The 21,359-nt window shown below is 44.3% G+C and overlaps 1 protein-coding gene across 1 annotated transcript in view; it reads left to right on the top strand.

Annotated features, from left to right (window-relative positions):
- Positions 1 to 21,359, top strand: part of LOC129457326 (A-kinase anchor protein 6-like) — a 65,100-nt gene that overhangs the window by 21,692 nt on the left and 22,049 nt on the right. The window contains exons 5-6 of the mRNA XM_055230940.1: positions 3,295 to 3,441; positions 9,897 to 10,142. Coding sequence (XP_055086915.1) covers positions 3,295 to 3,441; positions 9,897 to 10,142 — 393 coding nt within the window. The remainder of the gene's footprint in view (positions 1 to 3,294; positions 3,442 to 9,896; positions 10,143 to 21,359) is intronic.

Genomic DNA, 21,359 nt, shown 5'->3' with positions numbered 1-21,359 from the left:
CCTAGTTTAGTCCTGGGTGAGTCCTAGTTTAGTTCTGATTTAGCCCTAGTTTAGTCCTGGTTTAGTCCTGGTTTAGTTCTGATTTAGTCCTGGCTCAGTCCTGATTTAGTCCTGGTTTAGCCCTAGTTTAGTCCTGGTTTAGTCCTGGATTAACCCTAGTTTAGTCCTAGTTTAGTCCTGGTTTAGTCGTAGTTTAGTCCTGGATTAACCCTGGTTTAACCCTTAGTCCTGGTTTAGTGCTGGTTTAGTTCTGGTTTAGGCCTAGTTTAGTCCTGGTTTAGCCCTAGTTTAGTCCAGGTTTAGTCCTGGTTTAGTCCTGGATTAACCCTAGTTTAGTCCTAGTTTAGTCCTGGTTTAGTCGTAGTTTAGTTCTGGATTAACCCTGGTTTAACCCTTAGTCCTGGTTTAGTGCTGGTTTAGTTCTGGTTTAGGCCTAGTTTAGTCCTGGTTTAGCCCTAGTTTAGTCCAGGTTTAGTCCTGGTTTAGTCCTGGATTAACCCTAGTTTAGTCCTGGTTTAGTCGTAGTTTAGTCCTGGATTAACCCTGGTTTAACCCTTAGTGCTGGTTTAGTCCTGGTTTAGTCCTGGATTAACCCTGGTTTAGTCCTAGTTATCCAGTTTCCATCATATACATTTCAGTCTATATCGTGTTGTATTTTCTTTCTGACGTTTGAATAAACAAAGGTAATTTTTTCCTTCAAAGCCGTTTCCAAATCAATATTTAGCAGGAGCAGATCGTCTCTTTTCTTCTGGCTATTAGCTCAAGTGAAAGGGACGCGTGGGCCTGATAGCATCTCCATCAACAACAACAAGTGACAGTGAGGAATGAGACACGCTTCCTCCAATGACAGCAAAAAACACACAGACTAAAGACGAGAAGAGGAGAGCGGGAGGAGGAGGAGCGGGAGGAGGAGAGAAGAGGAGAGGAGAGGGAAAGGAAGAGGAGCAGGAGAGAGAAGGAGAAGAGGAGGAGGAGGGGTAGAGGTGGAAGAGGAACGGTACAGAAGACAGAGAGGAGGAAGAGGGAGTAGGAGGAAGAGGAGTACGAGGGGTAGGAGGAGAAAAGGAGGAGGGGGGGAGGAGAAAGACTTTAAATATTCAAATGTGACGCGTAATGATGGACGACGAAGAGAAGAGGAATCAAGACGCTATCCAGGCAGAAAATGAAAAGAGGAAACTCGACTAACAGAACAGAGGGAGGGAAGGAGCGAAAGAAACGAGGGGAGGAGAAAGGGGAGGGTGAGGATGGGGCGAGGGAGAGGAAGGAGGAGGAGGGGCAGAGGAGGAGGAAGGGGACAGACAGGAGGAGGGAGCAGAGAGGGTGATGGGGAGGAGAGAGTAAGGGGGGTACAGAAGCAGAGACAGGGGAAGGAGAGGAGAGGGGAAGGAAAGAGGGGAAGGATAGCGGAGAGAAAGAGAAAGGAGGAGGTGGTGAGAGAGAAGGGGAAGGAGAGCGAGCCAGAGAAAACAGGAGGTGTGAGGGTGGGCAGGGGAGGAGGAGAGCCAAAGGAGGGAGGAGAGAGAGTGTTTAAGAGAAGGGACGAGGAGGTGAGAAAGAAGAGAAGGAGCAGAGAGGAGTGAAAGAGTATAGGATGGAGAGAGTGATGAAGGAGGGGAGGTAAATGAAGCAGCATACAGAAGAGGAGAGCAGAGGTTAGACTAACGAGCCTCAGACAGACGAGATGGATGGCTCTGGCATTAGTGTAAATAAACAGGACAAGGACAAAGATGAGATACAGGCCCAGCCCCGTCCAAGGACTCGGACTCTACAGGACAACAGGGTTAAAGCCCCACTGCGGAACATTTCACCACATTAGAACAGGGTTAAAGCCCCACTGCGGAACATTTCACCACGTTAGAACAGGGTTAAAGCCCCACTGCGGAACATTTCACCACGTTAGAACAGGGTTAAAGCCCCACTGCGGAACATTTCACCACGTTAGAACAGGGTTAAAGCCCCACTGCGGAACATTTCACCACGTTAGAACAGGGTTAAAGCCCCACTGCGGGACATTTCACCACGCTAGAACAGGGTTAAAGCCCCACTGCGGAACATTTCACCACGTTAGAACAGGGTTAAAGCCCCACTACGAAACATTTCATCACATTAGAACAGGGTTAAAGCCCCACTGCGGAACATTTCACCACGTTAGAACAACGTTAAAGCCCCACTGCGGAACGTTTCACCACGTTAGAACAGGGTTAAAGCCCCACTACGAAACATTTCATCACATTAGAACAGGGTTAAAGCCCCACTGCGGAACATTTAACATATCTATGAAAATAAAGCTACAGGTAACCATAAGGAGGGTTTGAATGGGGCCTGGGAGAGATCACTAGATTACTCAAACATGCAGGGATGACGTCTAAAACCTGTTTTTTGATGAGGGAACAATGTTATAACATGGTAGAAAGATAAAACAAATGTCACTTTGCGTAATACTACTCTTCTCAAGGAATTATGAACATGAAACTCCAATGAATTTTGTTTTTCTACATAATAAAAAAACGACATTCTGTAAACTTTTAGTGTGACGTGTGAGGGTTTGTGTTTTATTGTGTACGTGGCCCTCGCTCCAGACAGAACACACAGTTTAGCAGAGGATTGGAGCTTTAAATGGGCCCAACTTCTGCTTCACCACCAACGTTTTAGAAATATTTAGTGATAGAAAAAAACATCTCAGTGTTTTGGCAGTGACGTTCCTTTAATGTTTCTACGACTCCACAGCATCGAACCCACGACAGAAACAGAGGAAGACGCATTTAAAGACGCGAGACCCGGTGGGAATACAGGCACACGCAGCCGCTTTGTTCTGTCTAAATATTCACCATATTTTACTGTTAATAAAAATACAAGTGAGAGCTGTTTATGTTTACTCAAAGTCAAAAGTTACTTCCACTCAAATTCACATCGGAGTTTGGTGCATGCCGCTCTCCAAGAACCTCATGCTCAGATAAAAGACTGTTAGCCCAAATCTAGCCTGTGTTTCCATTAAACTAGAACTAGAACAGGACTAAACTAGGACTAATACAGGACTAAGACCAAACCAAGTCTACACCAGGACTAAACCAAGATTAAAACTAAATCAGGACAACAGGATCAAACCAATTCTAGACCAGGACTAAACTGGGCTCCAACCAGGACAAACATACGTAAGATATTTTTGTGCATAAGGGAACTTACCAAAACCACATGACGGCCGATCTGTGTGAGAGCAAAACCAGGTGTAGCCGGATTTGAGCCCCAAACCTAAATATTATTTTTAATTCATTTCTATAATTCTTTTGTCTCCAGAGTTCCCACACAGAGCTGCAGATGATGGAGGGCAGGAGGAGCTCTCTTCTGTCCAGACTCGAGTTCTTCAGACGCAGCGGGAATGAACCCCCCCGAGACCTGATCCAGAAAGTCCAAGAACTAAACCAGACCTGGGACCAGATCAAGGTAAAACACCATGCACCATACACACTAACCAGAGGGTGTGGGATTCAATACCTGATCCAGAAATCCAAGAACTCATCTGGGACCAGGCCAGGGTAAAACAGTAGACCATTAGGGTTAGATGAGGTATTGAACCCCAGGCTACAAACCACAGGGTAAATTGATAACCCGGTGGCCCAGATTTGTTGTAAGGAAATTGAAATGATCTGTTTGTTCTCCTGCTTTTCTCATTTGATTCTCAGTGAAACAATATTGCTTTAAATGAATGGTGTTTGTAGTTTTAAATAATTCCCCTCCTCAGGCAGCTTTGAAAAATGGTCCTTTTCTGCCTTAATAAGTTCTGCTACGTTAAGCACTTGTTTTACACATATATTTTATAACATTCTCATCTTTAATTATTCACAATTATTCAGACTGTGTAATTAAAACAGGGCCTTTCATTTGCATATATGCATAATGTGCCTTATTTGCATGAAGACTTAATTCACACATTTTGCATAAAGATTTTTGGGCTTTAAAATATTCTACATTATATATATATATATATATATATATATATATATATATATATATATATATATATATATATATATATATAGATAGATAGATAGATAGATAGATAGATAGATAGATAGATAGATAGATAGATAGATAGGTAGGTAGGTAGGTAGGTAGGTAGGTAGGTAGGTAGACATAGATGTATATATAGCTATACCTTAGCTAGGATTGAACTGGAAACCTGTTATAATCCTGCTCTACCTGAGCCATTGTTGCCCTGATTTTTTGGGATCTCCTTAGTCCTCATCTTAGTCTTGGATTCATCCTAGTTTAGGATAACTCCCGGTTTAGTCCTGACTTACTCCAGGTTCAGAGCTAGTTTAGACCTGGTTTACTTCTGATTCAGACCAGATTTAGTCCTGGTTTTGTCCTGGTTCAGTCCCGATTAAGTCCTGGTTCAGTCCTGGTTCAGTCCCGGTTCAGTCCCGATTAAGTCCTGGTTCAGTCCTGGTTCAGTCCCGGTTCAGTCCCGATTAAGTCCCGGTTCAGTCCCGGTTCAGTCCCGGTTCAGTCCCGGTTCAGTCCTGGTTTAGTCCTGGTTCAGTCCTGGTTCAGTCCTGGTTTAGTCCTGGTTCAGTCCTGGTTTAGTCCTGGTTCAGTCCCTGCATATTCCTCATGTTCACTCTTGATTCAGAGCGGAGCGTCTTCATTTCTCACCCTCTCTTTGTAAATTGAAGCCTTTGTGTTGTTCATAACTCTCTTGTTTTGCTCCTGGCTGTGTTTGTGATAGAGTCTGATTCCTCTGCTCTTTAAGTGCGTTCTAATCACCCCAACTTCATCTGAGACCCGACGCAGCGCCGCACGCCGCCGAAAACACAACCAAAACCACCACCAAAACCACCACCAAAAACCGGGACCAAACCAGGACCGGACCCGTGTACACCAAACCATTACCACCGCATAATGATGCCCCTCACTGCGGCTATCACACACAACAGACAACCAGATGAGGAATTTAAGAGTCTAAAAACACAAGAGTGATCAGAGAAAAGAGAGGAGAGAGGAGAGGAGAGGAGAGAGGAGAGGGGGATACGACAGGCAGGAGCAGGGTGTGACAAGACAGGGACAGACAGGAGCAGACATTTAGACACTGATGAGACACACTGAGATATGAGAGACACATGTAAGGTGAACACCTGGTTTAGTCCTGGTTTAGTCCTGTCAAAGTCCTGGTTTAGACCTGGGTTAGTCCTGTCAAAGACCTGGTTTAGACCTGGGTTAGTCCTGTCAAAGTCCTGGGTTAGTCCTGGGTTAGTCCTGGGTTAGTCCTGGGTTAGTCCTGGCTTAAACCTGGGTTAGTCCCCATTTAGACCCTCATATAGACTTGGCTAAGACTTTTTTAGTTACCTGTAAGTTTTGGTGGAGGTTTTCTTATCTACATAATTGTTTTGTCTTGTTAATGTTCCACGGTTTGTGTCTATCTCCATGGAGACAAGCAAGATGCCCCAAGCTAAGTTACTGGTCAGATCTGTGGAGAATACACACAGATACAGTTGAAACCAGAAGTTTACATACACTATATAAAAAAAAGACACGTACACTTTTTTTCTCACTGTCTGACATTAAATCAGACTAAACTTTTCCTGTTTTAGATCAATTAGGATTAACAACATAATTTATATTTGCTAAATGCCAGAATAATGAAAGAAGATGAAGATTTGAAGAAAGAAGATTTTTTTTAGACATTTTTTCATTGCTTTCCCAGGTGATGATGTCATGTCTTTAGAAGCTTCTGATTGGTTTATTGACAACATTTGAGTTCATTAGAGACAAACCCGTGGATGTATTTGAAGACACACCTGAAACACACTGCTTCTTTGAGTAACATCATGGGAAAGTCAAAAGAAATCAGACCAGATATCAGGAAGAGAACTGTGGACCTGCACAAGTCTGGTTCATCCTTGGTCCAATTTCCAGATGCCTGAAGGTTCCACGTTCATCTGTTCAAACTATTATACACAAGTATAAACACCATGGGACTGTCCAGCATCACACCACTCAGGACGGAGACATGTCCCAGAGATGAACGTGCTTTGGTCTGAAATGTGCATCACCACAAAAACAAAAGCAAAGATTTTTTTGTGAAGATGCTGCTGAAGCTGATAAGAGTGTGTCATTATCCACAGTGAAACGAGGACTGTACTGACATGGACTGAGAGGACAGTCTGCAGGACATTACTCCAAAAAAACATAAAAAAACAGATTACAGTTTGCAAGTGCACACAGGGACAAAGACCTTTATGTGGAAATACTGAAGAAACATCTCAAGACTCAGCCAGGAAGTTAAAGCTTGGGCACAAATGGGTCTTCCATATGGACAATGACCTGAAGCATTCTGCCAAACTGGTTACAAAGTGGCTTAAGGATAACAAAGTCAATGTTTTGGAGTGGCCATCACAAAGACCTGATCTCAATGTTATTGAAATGTATGAACAGACCTGAAAAGGCATGTGTGAGCAAGACGGCCACAAACTTGGCTCAGTTACACCAGTTCTGTCAGGAGGAATGGGCCAGAATTAATGCCAACTATTGTGAGAAGCTTATGGAAGGAAATCCAAAATATTTGACCTAAGTCATAGAGTTTAAAGGCACTGGTACCAAATATTAATTAAATGTATGAAAACTTCGGAAATTCATGAATAATTGTCTTTAAAAATCCCTCTCTCATTATTCTGGCATTTAGCAAATTGAAATCATTTTGGTCCTAATTGACCTCAAAGCAGAGGCATGTGGCTCTTTAAATATTTTACTGTCCTTACGGTAATCTGCTTACGTTGTCCCTCGAAGATGACGAATTAGAGCACAGATGCTGCAGGGATGTTCCCAGTCAGTTATTCGGTGCGTCAAAGCAAAAATAGAGGTAGTTGTAGTTGTGTAAAAAAATGCAGTACATTCTGATACTTTAACATGATTTCTATGGCTATAATCTGATCAGTCCTTAAAGGGTTAATAACAGTCAAGTGTCTTGTCTGCACTGAATGGGAGAAAAGCATTCTGGTCTATGTAGTTGCATCCTGGTCTATGTAGTTGCATCCTGGTCTATGTAGTTGCATTCTGGTCTATGTAGTTGCATTCTGGTCTATGTAGTTGCATTCTGGTCTATGTAGTTGCATTCTGGTCTATGTAGTTCCATTAGTTTTAGAGCTATAGATGCATCTGTCCTTTTTCTCTATTCACAAAGTTGGAGACAGAAGTTGAAGTTGGTTGATTGCGACAGATGTTTGGTGTTTTGTTGTGGTTCGGAGGACACTCTCTCTTTTCCTCCCTCTCTCTCTATCTCTGTACCCCCCTTCATCCCTCTATCTTGTCCTCTCTCCATCTCAACCCCTCTTTCCTTCTCTCCTTCTCTACCTCTCCCCATCTCCTCTTCTCTATCTCTTTTTGCCTTTCTTTCTCCTCCTCCCCTCTCCCTCTCTTCCTTTCGCTCTCTCTCTTTCTCTCCACCTAACCTCCTCTGTATCTCTCCCCCTTTCCCCCTCCCCCTCCCTCCTCTCCCCCTCTCCCTCCATCTCTTTCTCTCTGTGGGTTTGTTTGTTTGGTTCTTCCCCGTGTCTTCATTTCATGGCGCCGCTGTGATCAGTGAGAGCAGATGTGAGGAGCAGAGCCGAATAATCAGAGCGGCCCCCAGAGAGACACAAGAACACGCCACAAACACAGACACGGCGAGGCATCCTCTGCACCCTCCTCTGCACCCTCCTCTGCACCCTCTGACCCTCCTCTGCACCCTCCTCTGCACCCTCCTCTGCACCCTCTGACCCTCCTCTGCACCCTCTGACCCTCCTCTGCACCCGCTGACCCTCCTCTGCACCCTCTGACCCTCCCCTGCACCCTCTGACCCTCCTCTGCACCCTCTGACCCTCCTCTGCACCCCCTGACCCTCCTCTGTACCCTCTGACTCTCCTCTACACCCTCTGACCCTCATCTTCACCCTCTGACCCTCCTCTGCTCCTCTGACCCTCATCTGCACCCTCTGACCCTCCTCTGCACCCTCTGACTCTCCTCCCTCTGACCCTCATCTGCACCCTCATCTTCACCCTCTGACCTCTTCTGCTCCTCTGACCCTCCTCTGCTCCTCTGGCCCTCCTCTGCTCCTCTGACCCTCATCTTCACCCTCTGACCTCCTCTGCTCCTCTGGCCCTCCTCTGCTCCTCTGACCCTCCTCAGCTCCTCCGACCCTCCTCTGAGTTTGACAGATTGTTGCTGTCGCCATGTAACGGTTTGGTTTCGCAGTCGTGTCTCAGACTTTGTGAGTTTTAATCTAAAGTTGAATCATGACTGTGATGAGTGCTTCTCCTTCAGAGCAGATCCACTCACTCAACACTGGCAAAATGAACAGCTGTCTCTGTTTACCCCAACAACAAGAGTGAAGTCATCCTCCTGTGTGTCAGATGCCCTCCCATCCTCCTCTATCCCTGCGTGTCAGATGCCCTCCCATCCTCCTCTATCCCTGCGTGTCAGATGCCCTCCCATCCTCCTCTATCCCTGTATCTCAGTTTGACTTTGACACATTATCTTCTGTTTGATTAAGAATTATAATAATTACTAAACCTGATCTAAACCAAGACTGAACCAAATCTAAACCAGGACTAACTGAGATCTAAACCAAGACTGAAAGAGGATTTGAGCAGCATTAGAATCAATTCCCTAAATCTGACCTTTTTTATATCTATTTCTCCTCTCTTCCTCTCCCCTCTCTCCCCTCCCTCCCCTCCCTCGCCTCATCCTCATCTCCTCCATCTCTCTCCCGTTGTTGTCTCTAAATACTCTGTTTGTAGTCATTTTGGCAAACTTGTTTCTCCTCTCTCTCTCCTCTCTTACTCTTCTCTCCTCTTCTCTCCTCCCTGTCTCTCTTCTCCTCCCTGTCTCCTCTAAACATCTTATTTGGAGCCATATTGGCAGACTTGTTTCTCCTATTTCTCCTCTCCTCCTGTCTCCTACTTCTCTCCTACTTCTCTCCTCTTTCTCTCCTCTCTCCTCCTCTCTCTCCTCTTTCTCTCCTCTTCTGTTGTCGTCTCTAAATGTCTATTTGGAGCCATATTGGCAGACTTGTTGTTGAGGTTGTATTATCGTCTGTGGCGTTCGAGGTGCATCTGAGAAAAACTGAAAACACAGGACTTCAGCTTCATCAGAGTCTCATTAGGACAATCACAGAGACGGCGGTGCGTTTAGGGGCCAGAGGACGGTGGGGAAAAAGAATTATACCCAACAAGGAAACGCAATACTGCTTATATTATAGTCATTGGGCTGAGCTAAGTATTTCACATGCATTCTGTTTAAGGAAAACCCTGCAGGAAGCCTTTGGAATGGGAATGGAATTTAAACGGTCGCAATTTTGTGTAGTCCTCACCGTAATTGCAGTAATATATTGTTCTATTTGAGAGTTAAACATCCCTGTGTGTCAGATGCCCTCCCCTGTGTGTCCTGTGAACTGAGTCAGGAGTTTAAAATGATCAAATCTATTAGCAATTGTAAGGCATAAAACAAGAATTTCAACATTTTGAAAACAAATTTGACCGATTGATAGATTTTTAAGAAGTTTTGAAATTGATTTAATTTCTACAATCAAAAAAAATGTTTTCAGAGTTTTGTTCATTAATTTTCTGCTAATAAAGGTAGTGTTTGTCTTAGTTTTGACTCCCAGGCCTTTGCAGTTTTAACACAGAGACACTGAAGGATGGGTCAAATGCAGAGGACCCATTTCCCTACAGGGACAATAAAGTTAAAGACAGTAAAGTAAAGTCTTAATTTTAACCTTTAAGCCTGTTCTAATGTGATAAAATGTTCTGCTTTAACCATAACTACAATAAAATGTTATCTTTCCTTACCTTATATTTACAAAATGTTACTTATGTACATCTTCTTTACATCGTCAGTGTTTTTTATCCTCTGTTTCTCCACAGAAGCTCCTGTCGGTACACTCTGGCCCCGCCCCTGCGCACCTGTCCTCCTGCCCCTCTCTGCTCTCCGCTGCCCCCGCTGGCCCCTCAGGTCGCTGCATCCTGTCTCCTCTTACCGAGTCGCTCCTGGAACAGCTCGAGTCACGAATCAAAGAACTCAAGTCATGGCTCAGAGACACAGAGCTGCTCATCTTCAACTCCTGTCTGAGGAACAACAAGGAGCCAGAGGAGCAGCTCCAGAGCTTTAAGGTATGAACACAAGGGGGCGCTACAGGGGGGTGCTATAGAGCTTTAAAGATCCTATATTACACAAAATGGATTCTGATGAGCGTTTAGCCGTTAGTCCTGGTTTAGTCCTGGTTCAGGCCATAGATTAGTCCTAGTTTAACCTTTTATTCGGTCAGTTCCACACAGACCTAGAGCCCACATATTGTCTCACTTAACTTCTCCAACTTCTTCTGTTACAGTTGTTCTAAATGTATTCGAATCCTTGTGCTAACGCTAACAAGGCCACGCTATAGACATAAGCGTATAGAGGGAACAGCAGTTAGCCTTTAGCTCGGCGGGGCGCTAACCGGATCTTAATCAGCCCTGAGTCACACAGAGAGGAACTAGCTGCGCTGATTAGCCTAGCCCTGCGGTGTGACTGACAGCAGCGGCGCTAACAACAGGTTTAAGCTAAATAACGCGGCGACGTATGGACCATTACCACAAACACTCCCCACACAGAAGGCAGTATATACATCCCACTGACATCGCATTCAATCAACTTTAATTACACATATTGAAATGTTTTTTTTTTGTTTTTTTTTTACATAAGATACAAGCTTTGATATGCTTAAAGAAGACCTGTGCTTGTGTGTGCTCTAGAGTTATAATCTATGACACCCGTGGATCAGTTTTACTCTTTTGTTTCATTCACACTGCACATTTAGGCTGAGTTCTTCTCTCAAACGGAAAAACACGCTGTTCCAACTTGTGATGTCATGTGGTAATACAGGAAGTGCTCCACCCACTGTGTTTTTAAACTCGCTTCACTAGAATTATTTGGATGATTTCAGCCCTGGAGCATTTTGAGCTTTGGAGTTGTAGACAGATTAATAAACCAGCATTACCCAAACATGTGTGAATGAAACAAAGTATATTTCTGAGGAGGTAACAACATTATAACATTTCATAAAGCTCACAAGAATCCTGTTTGTGTGACATAGGACCTTTAATAAATGAGATTCACTGACTTCCTTGTTAGAAAACGTAATTTTTTTTTCTCCATTTGTACCAAAATGACTATGCGATGATGCCAAATCCTACGAGTATCACCGGTAAAAAAAAAATACAACTGGGGAAGTGTGTACGTGACAGTGGGCGTGTACCAGTGGAGGTGAAAACAGTAGGTCGACAAAATGGCGTCTTGAAAATAAGCAATTAAAAATTATTCAAAAATGAATCACTCCAAATACAACTTCAGAGGCTCGGTGAGAAGGCGTGGCAAGTTTAGTTGTACAGCACAATTCGTACAAAAAGTAATTCAAAGTGTTTAACGGAATAAGAAAGACGTTAAAATCACAATAGAACAAATAAAACATAAATAATCACAAATAATCATCATAAAATTAGCAGTGCAGTGTAAATCCCACATCAGAATAAACAAGATGACAGGGTTAAAGCTCTGAGGACAGTTTGCAGAATAGGTTTGATTTAAAGCTGCACTGTGTAACTTTTTTAACGAAGGGTCTGCCACTCACGGTGAGAATGCATGTTTTACACAGCAATTCTGAGCAATAGAAACACGTGTGAGTGAATACATGCGAGGTGCCGTACATAATGCCGTACTGTGGAACATTACTGGCAAGGCAACTAACATCGCCATAGAGACGAGTGCACCTTCAATGTTCCCATGTTCAGCTAAATCAACATTTTTAGCTTTTAGCCTTGTTATAATTATAATGTTTTTGTTATGAAGTTTTGTTTCAGTGATCCGGCGTAGTTAGTCGCCCTCTTCACAGACCAAAACGCTCAGTTCCACTTTGTGATGTCATCAGTGGGTTTATGTTATGATCCAGTCTTGACTTGATTCATTTCATTCATAGGTTTAGTTAATTATTCAAGAAAAGAGAGATGATAAAGAGAGAGGGAGGGGAAGAGACAGAGAAGAGAGGAGGAGATGATAAAGAGAGAGGGATGGAGAGGGGGTAAAAGAGGGAGGGAGAGACAGGATAGAGAGAGACAGAGAAGAGATGAGAGAGGTTAAAGAGAAAGGGAGGGGGAGAGGCAGAGGGGAGAGGTAAAAGAGAGAGGGAGGGAGGGAGGGAGAGAGGGGAGAGAGAGGCAGAGACGAGAGGAGAGCGGATAAAGAGAGAGGGAGGGAGAGGATAGAGAGAGGCAGAGAAGAGAGGAGAGAGGTTAAAGAGAGAGGGAGGGGAGTTTTGTTTCAGTGATCCGGCGTAGTTAGTCACCCTCTTCACGGACCAAAACGCTCAGTTCCACTTTGTGATGTCATCAGTGGGTTTATGTTATGATCCAGTCTTGACTTGGTTCATTTCATTCATAGGTTTAGTTAATTATTCAAGAAAAATCTGTGTACTTGAAGCCACAGTTTTGTCATTATAAAGACGTGCGTAAATATTTGAGTTGATCCAGGCCGTTCAGCAGACAGAGGGAGACGGAAGCATGGCTCAGAAAGAGAAAGACTAAATGATGAAAGAAGAGAACAGGTTTATCTGCTCTGCCCCAGAACACGGCTCTAAGCGGGAGGATTCAATTCTGCTCAGAGAGAGAGAGAGGGAGGGAGGGAGAGGCAAAGAAGAGAGAGGTTAAAGAGAGAGGGATGGAGAGTAGGGATTGAGAGAGGAACAGAAGAAAGGAGAGAGGATAAAGAGAGAGGGAGGGAGACAGAGAGGGGAGAGGGAGGGGAAGAGACAGAGAAGAGAGGAGGAGAGAGGTTAAAGAGAGAGGGAGGGGGAGAGGCAGAGAAGAGGGGAGAGAGGTTAAAGAGAGGCAGAGAAGAAGGGAGAGAGGTTAAAGAGAGAGGGATGGAGAGTAGGGATAGAGAGAGACGGAGAAGAGAAAGGATAAAGAGAGAGGGAACGGGAGAGGCAGAGAAGAGGTGAGAGGTTAAAGAGAGAGGGATGGAGAGTAGGGATAGAGAGAGACAGAGGAGAGAGGATAAAGAGAGGGAGGGAGACAGAGAGGGGGAGAGGCAGGGAAGAGAGGAGAGAGGTTAAAGAGAGGGATGAGAGTAGGGATAGAGAGAGACAGAGAAGAGAGGATAAAGAGACAGGGAGGGAGACAGAGAGGGGGAGAGGCAGAGAAGAGAGGATAGAGGTTAAAGAGAGGGATGGAGAGTAGGGATAAAGAGAGACAGAGAAGAGAAGAGAGATAATAAAGAGAGAGGGAGTGGAAGAGACAGAGAAGAGAGGAGGAGAGTGTTTAAAGAGAGAGGGAGGGGAAGAGCCAGAGAAGAGAGGAGGAGATGATAAAGAGAGAGGGCTAGAGAGAGGCAGAGGAGAGAGGTAAAAGAGGGAGGGAGAGATAGGATAGTGAGAGATAGAGAAGAGATGAGAGAGGTTAAAGAGAAAGGGAGGGGGAGAGGTAAAAGAGAGGGAGGGAGGGAGAGAGGGGGTGAGGAAAGAGAGGGGGTTTTGAACAAGAGAGGGGACAGGAGATGAAATGGGAAATATTGATATATGAAAAAAGAGATAAAACATATAGATACAGGTGAGAAGACAAAGAGAGAGAGGGGGCAGGTAGAGAGATAGTAAATATTATCTTTATATTGTGCAGTTGAAACCAGACGTTTACACACACTAAATAAAAATACACATATGAGGAAGAGAACTGTGGACCTGCACAAGTCTGGTTCATCCTTGGTCCAATTTCCAGATGCCTGAAGGTTCCACGTTCATCTGTTCAAACTATTATACACAAGTATAAACACCATGGGACTGTCCAGCATCACACCGCTCAGGACGGAGACATGTCCCAGAGATGAACGTGCTTTGATGCTGCTGAAGCTGATAAGAGTGTGTCATTATCCACAGTGAAACGAGGACTGTACTGACATGGACTGAGAGGACACTCTGCAGGAAAAAGACAGTCCACTCCAAAAGAAACATGGAAAAAACAGATTCCAGTTTGCAAACGCACACGGAGACAAAGACCTTCATTTCTGGAGACATGTCCTGTGGTCTGATGAAACTAAAATTAAACTATTTGACCATAACGATCATTGTTATGTTTGGAGGAAAAAGCATCCCAACTGTGAAATACGTGGGTGGCAGCATCATGCTGTGAAGTTGTTTTCCTGCAGGAGCGACTGGTGCACTTCATAAAATAAACATGAGGAAAGAACATTATGTGGAAATACTGAAGAAACATCTCAAGACATCAGCCAGGAAGTTAAAGCTTGGGATCAAATGAATCTTCCAAATGGACAATGACCTGAAGCATACTGCCAAACTGGTTACAAAGTGGCTTAAGGATAACAAAGTCAATGTTTTGGAGAGGCCATCGTAAAGGCCTGATCTCAGTCTTGAAAAGAAATGTGTGAGCAAGACGGCCACAAACCTGGCTCAGTTACACCAGTTCTGTCAGGAGGAAAGCAGAAGCTTGTAGAAGGAGGTCCACAATGTTTGACACGAGTCATACAGTTTAAAGGCAATGGCACCAAATGAAATGTAGGTAAACACCTGACTTTGAAGAAAGTAGTGAAAACTGTCTAAAACAATCCTTCTCTCATTATTCTGGCATGTAACAAATAGAAATAATTTTATTAATCTAATTGACCTAAAACTAAACCAGGACTAAACCAGGTCCAAACCCTGGCTTACACACAAAACACTTAACCTGTGTGGATTCTCGTTGTATCTGTAGCACATTTTGAAGCGTGACCTTTGCCCTCTGAGATGTTGTCATAGATTAGCGTGTGTCCTCTGCTTTTTCACTTTGACTTTTCTCTCTGGGGCTGTGTCTGAGGTTTGGCCCCTGCTGCTCCCCGTAGATGGACCTGTGCTTCCCACTGTGTCGTTCGGTCGACTCTGGCCTGATTTAGACCGGTTTGAAACCACGTTTGGTCCCTATGGCGATGTATAGAGTGAGGAACTGACCTGGTTTCCCTGTGGTGAGAGGGCAGAGTCACAGCTGGACTCTGCACTCTATAAGCCTGATTCACCTCACGACATTTACACAAAGAGAGACATTTGAGCAAGAAAACTGTGATACAACAAAGGTAAACCAAAAACAGGTTTAAACCAGGTATAAGCCAAGACTGAACCAGGACTAAACCAGGACTAAACCAGGACTAAACCAGGACTAAAGCAGGACTGAAGCAGGACTAAACCAGGACTGAAGCAGGACTGAACCAGGACTAAACCAGGACTGAACCAGGACTGAACCAGGACTAAACCAGGACTGAACCAGGACTAAATCAGGACTGAACCAAGACTAAATCAGGACTGAACCAGGACTTAATCAGGACTAAACCAGGACTAAATCAGGACTAAGCCAGGACTAAGCCAGGACTGAACCAGGACTAAATCAGGACTAAGCCAGGACTGAACCAGGATTGAACCAGGACTAAATCAGGATTAAACCAGGACTGAACCAGGACTAAACCAGGACTAAATCAGGATTAAACCAGGGCTGAACCAGGACTAAACCAGGACTAAATCAGTGCTAAACCAAGATTACCAATATTCTTTTACCCATTTTTAAAGTTTATTTTTCATGCTGCCTGTGTATGTTTTTCTTACATTATTTCAGCCAAAGTGCTCCTCTCGTGGTTTATTTCACATGTATAAATCCGTTTGAAGAGTTTGAAGAGATTTTTAGCGTTTGGACCTAGAGCTCGTTAAGGTGTTCCTCGTTAGCGTCTCGTTAGCGTCCGGACAAACAGGTGAGGCGTTTCCATGGAGATGTAGTAAACAAACCCAGCCCAGTCTTTGAAGTTTGTGCTTGTTTTTGTGGAAAGGTCAATACCACATTGAGAGGACACACACAGAAACCTATCGACACGGTAATGAACAGGGATCACACAAGGATTCGCTTCAGAATATCATCATTATATATATATATATATATATATATATATATATATATATATATATATATATATATATATATATATATATATATATATATACATTAACCAATAATTTTAAAAGTCTTCATTCATTTAAAATGGCTCTGTCCAATATATTTGTTTTTATTTAATTTGCACATTTTCCAACATTCTAGAACTCCTCAGAGCTGCCGTCACAGTGGAGATGGTGGATGTCATGGTGATGGTGATGGCACAAACAGCTGCGTGATATCACCAGGATTCCCGCGATGATTTGTAGTAGTGGAGACACAGCTCAGATATCTTCACTTTGAACCAAACCTTTGTCGGAGACGCAGCTCAGATCGAGACAGCACTTCACCAAAGACTTTGAATCTCTCTACTCCACTGTACACACACAGCTTCAACATGGCCGCCCGTATCTACATGCCAATCATCAAACGGCTGTACTCCATGGCAAACACACTGGGTCTGCCCGTGAACTTCACGGAGTCCACCACGGAACGGGACTCCCGCACCATGTTCATCGTCCGTGCTTCTGTCGGGAACTTGTGGGCAGAAGTGCACAGGCCCAATAGGAGGGAAGCTAAGACCTGGGCCTGTATCCTGGTCCTAAGGCTACTGGACGCAAACCAGAACCATGTCGACGCTGACGGGGACACTGACGTCCAGCCCCACAGCCGTCCAGACTTCGGTCTGGGCAAAGACCCATGCACTCGCCTGTCCGAGCTGCTCATGGCCTGGAAACACCCGCCCGCCCAGTATCGTCTGGTGGAGGGCATGGTGGCTGGCGACCAAGGGGTCCTCTTCATGGAGGTGTCTGTGGACCAGTACACTGCGGTGGGCAAAGGGGCCTCCGAGAAGGAGGCCAAGAGGAGCGCGTCCACTGCACTGCTTTACATGATGGGCTTCACAGTCCCAGAGAAGGACCTGCTCCAGGAGGAACCTGCCCAAAAGAGTCCAGAAGAATCCACTTCACAGGAGCATTCAGAGGCCCAGACCCCTGAAAGAGCTCCAGTGAGGGCAGAAGGTTCAGAGAGAACTGAACTTTCTGAGGAGCATCCAGCACAAGAGCTGCCCGTGCGTCCAATGGAGACCCAAAGATCAGAGGACTGCAGAGAAGAAAATGTAGAAATGGTCCTGACGACAGAAGATCTTTGCTCAAAATCCACTGAAGCTCCAGAGATTAGAGCTCCAGGAACAGTTTCTGAGGAGGAGCTGGAAGAAGAAATTGGACAGGAGAGCCAAAGTCCCAGAGAAGGTGGAGCCCCAAACTGCACAGGACATAATAGCAAACTCAGAGCCTCTGGGCTTCACAGTCCCAGAGAAGGACCTGCTCCAGGAGCAGGAGCATTCAGAGGCCCGGTCTCCTGAAAGAGCTCCAGTGAGGGCAGAAGGTTCAGAGAGAATTGAGCTTTCTGAGGAGCATCCAGAAGAAGAAGAAGAAATTGGACAGGAGAGCCAAAGTCCAAACTCTGTTCCAGAAGTGCTCCAGCTTGAAATCCTGCAGGTGACAGAGACAGTTGGACTTTTTGAAGATGTGAAAAACGTAACGTCAGAAGAACCTGGACTGGAACAGAGTCCTGAGAGTTCTACTCCAGAGGAGATCCGATATCTGGATGAGATCCCGAATATGTTGGATGACAGTTTAACTGGCGTTGAATCTCCTGAAAGCAGAGAGAGAGACCAGAGTCTCACTGAGTCCCACATACCAGAGGACCAAACCCCAGAGGACACAGAGAGTCTAATAGAGGTCCAAAAATCAAGCAAACTTCCAGCAGAGGAGGCAAACCCAGAGGAAATGAAACTCCACACTCCACAGGAAAACCCAGATAAGGTGGAGCCCCAAACTGCACAGGACATAATAGCAGATGACGAGAAGCTGCGGACAGAACCAAACTCAGAGCCAGCCTCAGCTCCAGAGCCCACTGCAGCTCCTCAGGCTTCACAAACCCTGGGTTCAGTGGAGAGCCTAGTGATCCACGCTTTGGTCATGAAACTGCTCCAAAAACTGCCAGCCAAATTGAGGTCCCACCATGATGCAGTCGTGGAGACTCTGGAGAAGGCTCTGGACCAGTTCGCAATCCCAGATGGAGTTTATCTCAAACCCAACAACATCAAGAAGCTGGGCAAAGCCGGAGCCAGAGACTTAATTTGCGAATACGGCTCTGTCTGTAAGCTCCTGGAGATGGCTTTAAGACCAGAGCCCACAGAGTTCCAGCAGGACGCCATGAAACATCTGAGCATGCGCCTCACCGCCTTCAGGAACCGGCCCAGAACTGGTCTGGCCAGATTCTTTTCAAAATGGGACAAGCCCAAGAAGAGGGCCTGTTAGACAGCGCCCGTGCGTCCTTGAAGAGGTCAAAGGTCATCATCTGGACACTTTTGAAGTCGAGGTGATGAAACCTGCGATTCATTTTCTACTATGGACCATTCAAATGAGGATTACAACGACTCTCTGAGAGGACATGTGACCTTTATTCAAAATGCATTCAATAAATAAATAAAATTATTCACCCCAAAAATCATTGTTTTTGTCTTTTTTCTGTCTTTAAAATGCTCTGCATGAGAATGTGACTTTCTGTTTATTGCCTTAACATTAATGATTCATATTTCGCTTTACACAACATTCTAGAGGGATAAATGCATTTCATTCCAAAGTTTTTTTTCTAAGAAAATACTCCATGTTTCTAGGTCGTCTTCAGTCTTCTTCAAACCGGGTTATGGAAATGTCTCTGGTTTCTGTCATTATTTAAAAGGCCTGTACTTGATTTTAAATGGCTTGAGATAAATTTCCATTATAATATGCAATATATTGTAAATATAGATACAAAAACTGACTGAAAAAACACATACATTTTACTAAACCAGGACTAAACCAGGACTGAACCAGGACTAAACCAGGACTAAACCAGGACTAAACCAGGACTAAACCAGCACTAAGCCAGGAGTAAACCAGGTAAAAGGAACTGTTAATTTGAAAACTACTACTTCATGACATCACAAGGTAGAATAAAGCATTTTGAGCTTTGGAGAAGTAGACACACTGAAACTATGTATACAACATGTGTGAATGAAACAGAACACAACTCCAGGTCTGTTTTTGAGGAGGTAGCAGCATTAGAACATGGATTAAAGCTCAGGAGAGTCCATTTTGCTTAATATAGTACCTGCTTAATAACTTAATTAACGCCCTAAAACTATGCCTTTAATGAATCAGTTACTAAGCTTAACTCATTCTTAATAAACCATTTGTTCATTATGAAGTAAGCCTTTGTTAATGCTTCGTTAAGACTAATTAAGGTGCAGTTATTTGTGCACCCAAACAGACAATCATAATTCAGTTGTCTGTTGTTTTGTGGTGTCCTACCCAATGACACTTCAAGGATTGTACTACCAACCTCAGAGTTAGTGGTTAAAATGAACTTCCAACTGAATAAAACAAAAAACATTATTAGGTGACATTCTATACCCACCCAATAATCTTCTCTTCTGGCTCAATTCACTCGAGAAATGACTTTAAAAAGCTATTTTCAAAGTGTTTTTTCGCTCAAATAATGAAAGAGTTCTCCGCCTCTCCCTCCTCATCCTCCTCCTCTTTCTCTCCCTCCACCTCCTCTTCCTCAGCCTGACTTTAGCCGTCTGCGTTTCCATTAGCCCCGTGCGATAACGAGCTGTGCTTTTAATTGCCTTAATCAACAAATAGACTTGATCAGACGCTGTAATGCATTGTAATGGCGAGCGGGGGGGGGGGGGGGAGAGTCCGGCGGGTCACTGCTCGGCTTCGTCTGAGCTCAGAGTCTTTGGTCTGCTCCCGAGACGCCGCTCCTCCTCTGCAACATTTCAATAGTTTACAACAAAACGCTTTATTCACCCACTTCTCTCTCTCCTCCCCTCCCTCCCTCCTTCCTCTCCCTCTCTCTGTGTCTTTCTTCCATTGACTTTTTTGACTTCCAACTCCCAAACTTTACATACATTTGTCCTCAAAAGCGGATAGTTTTCATAAAGACTTTCTAACTATAGTTTTCTCAAAGTCAGATATCATGGCACTCAATACACGGGGTTGTGGGTTAGAGTTACTATTTAATGCTAAAACTAGTATCGCATTTCTCGCAGGTATCGATACTAAAAAAGTCCCATTGACAGGACAGAAATGAATCTTTCCTGAATGAGATTATTCCTCAGTATCGAAATCGAAGTTTGGAATTTTAGTACGGAGACAACGCAGGTTAGACTCTCTGTGGAGTGTGCATGTTCTCCCCGTGTGACTGTCTCCTCCCTCTTACCAGGAGGTTGCGGGTTAGACTCCTGATCTGTCTGAGTGGAGTGTGACAGTGGCAGAGTGGTTAGCCCGTTGTTTCGTCCTTGTCCTCTGTGTCTCTGTCTCTCAGGTCTAATTAGATTGAACAGGAGGTTTAGGGGCTAAGAGGATTTGTTTTTAGGACCAGAATCTCGGATGATCGTACGGAGGGATGGGTCTGAGATTAAAGAAGAGAGTGAGATGGAGAGGAGGAAAAAAAAAGAGAGAGAGAGATGAAGAAAGAGGGGGAAAGAGGAGGGGGATCTCAAAACATATCACTGTGAAGACAATTTGACCTTGAGTTTGAGAGCATCGTTTACATCTGCAAAAACGCAACAGTAAAGGTGCAATATGGGACTTGTCTATTTTCTTGTCTCTGTGGAGATGTTGTTGCTTTGCCTGGAATGTTTCACAGTATGGCATTAAACTTGTCTATCTTCATTTATCAAATTACATGTGTTTTTACTGTTCAAAGTCTCTTGTAAAAACATGCAAAATAACTCCATAGATATAGCTAAATTGAATGCCCTACTGTTGAATATTCCTGACAAAAACATCCCTATAGAGAAAAGTTACACAGTGTACCTTTAAGATGTGTGTCAGATGCCCTCCCATCCTCCTGTATCCTGTGTGTCAGATGCCCTACCATCCTCCTATATGCCAATAGTGTTTAATAAGATGGAGCAGGTAAAATAGCTGTAGTTAATCTCTCTCTCCCTCTCTCCCTCCTCCCCTGTCTCGCTCTCGCTCGCTCTCACCCTCCTCTATCTCTCTTTCTGTCTCTCTCTCTCCTCTCTCTCTGTCAGACGCTCTCAAATCCACAGGACAAATATTTGCTGTAAAGCTTTTCACACAAAATACATGAGAGCGCAGTCCACTGCACAGAGGAGAGACGAGAGGGAGAGGGGAAGAGGAGAAAAAGGAGAGAGTGAGGAGAGGAGGGAGACAGAGGAGACCGAGAGAGTGAAAGAGAGGAGAGGGGGGATGAGCTAGAAAGAGAAAATATCACGCTGTTGTCTAAATAAGTATCTTTATTCATTGATTAAATCTGGTTTAGTCCTGGTTTAGTCTTGGTTTGGGCCCCATTTAGTCCTGGTTTGGCCCTAGT

Source organism: Periophthalmus magnuspinnatus, chromosome 22 (assembly GCF_009829125.3).
Source record: "Periophthalmus magnuspinnatus isolate fPerMag1 chromosome 22, fPerMag1.2.pri, whole genome shotgun sequence".
NCBI lineage: Eukaryota > Metazoa > Chordata > Actinopteri > Gobiiformes > Gobiidae > Periophthalmus > Periophthalmus magnuspinnatus.
The sequence above is the reverse complement of the archived record's forward strand: the minus strand, read 5'-3'. Positions and strand labels throughout refer to the sequence as shown.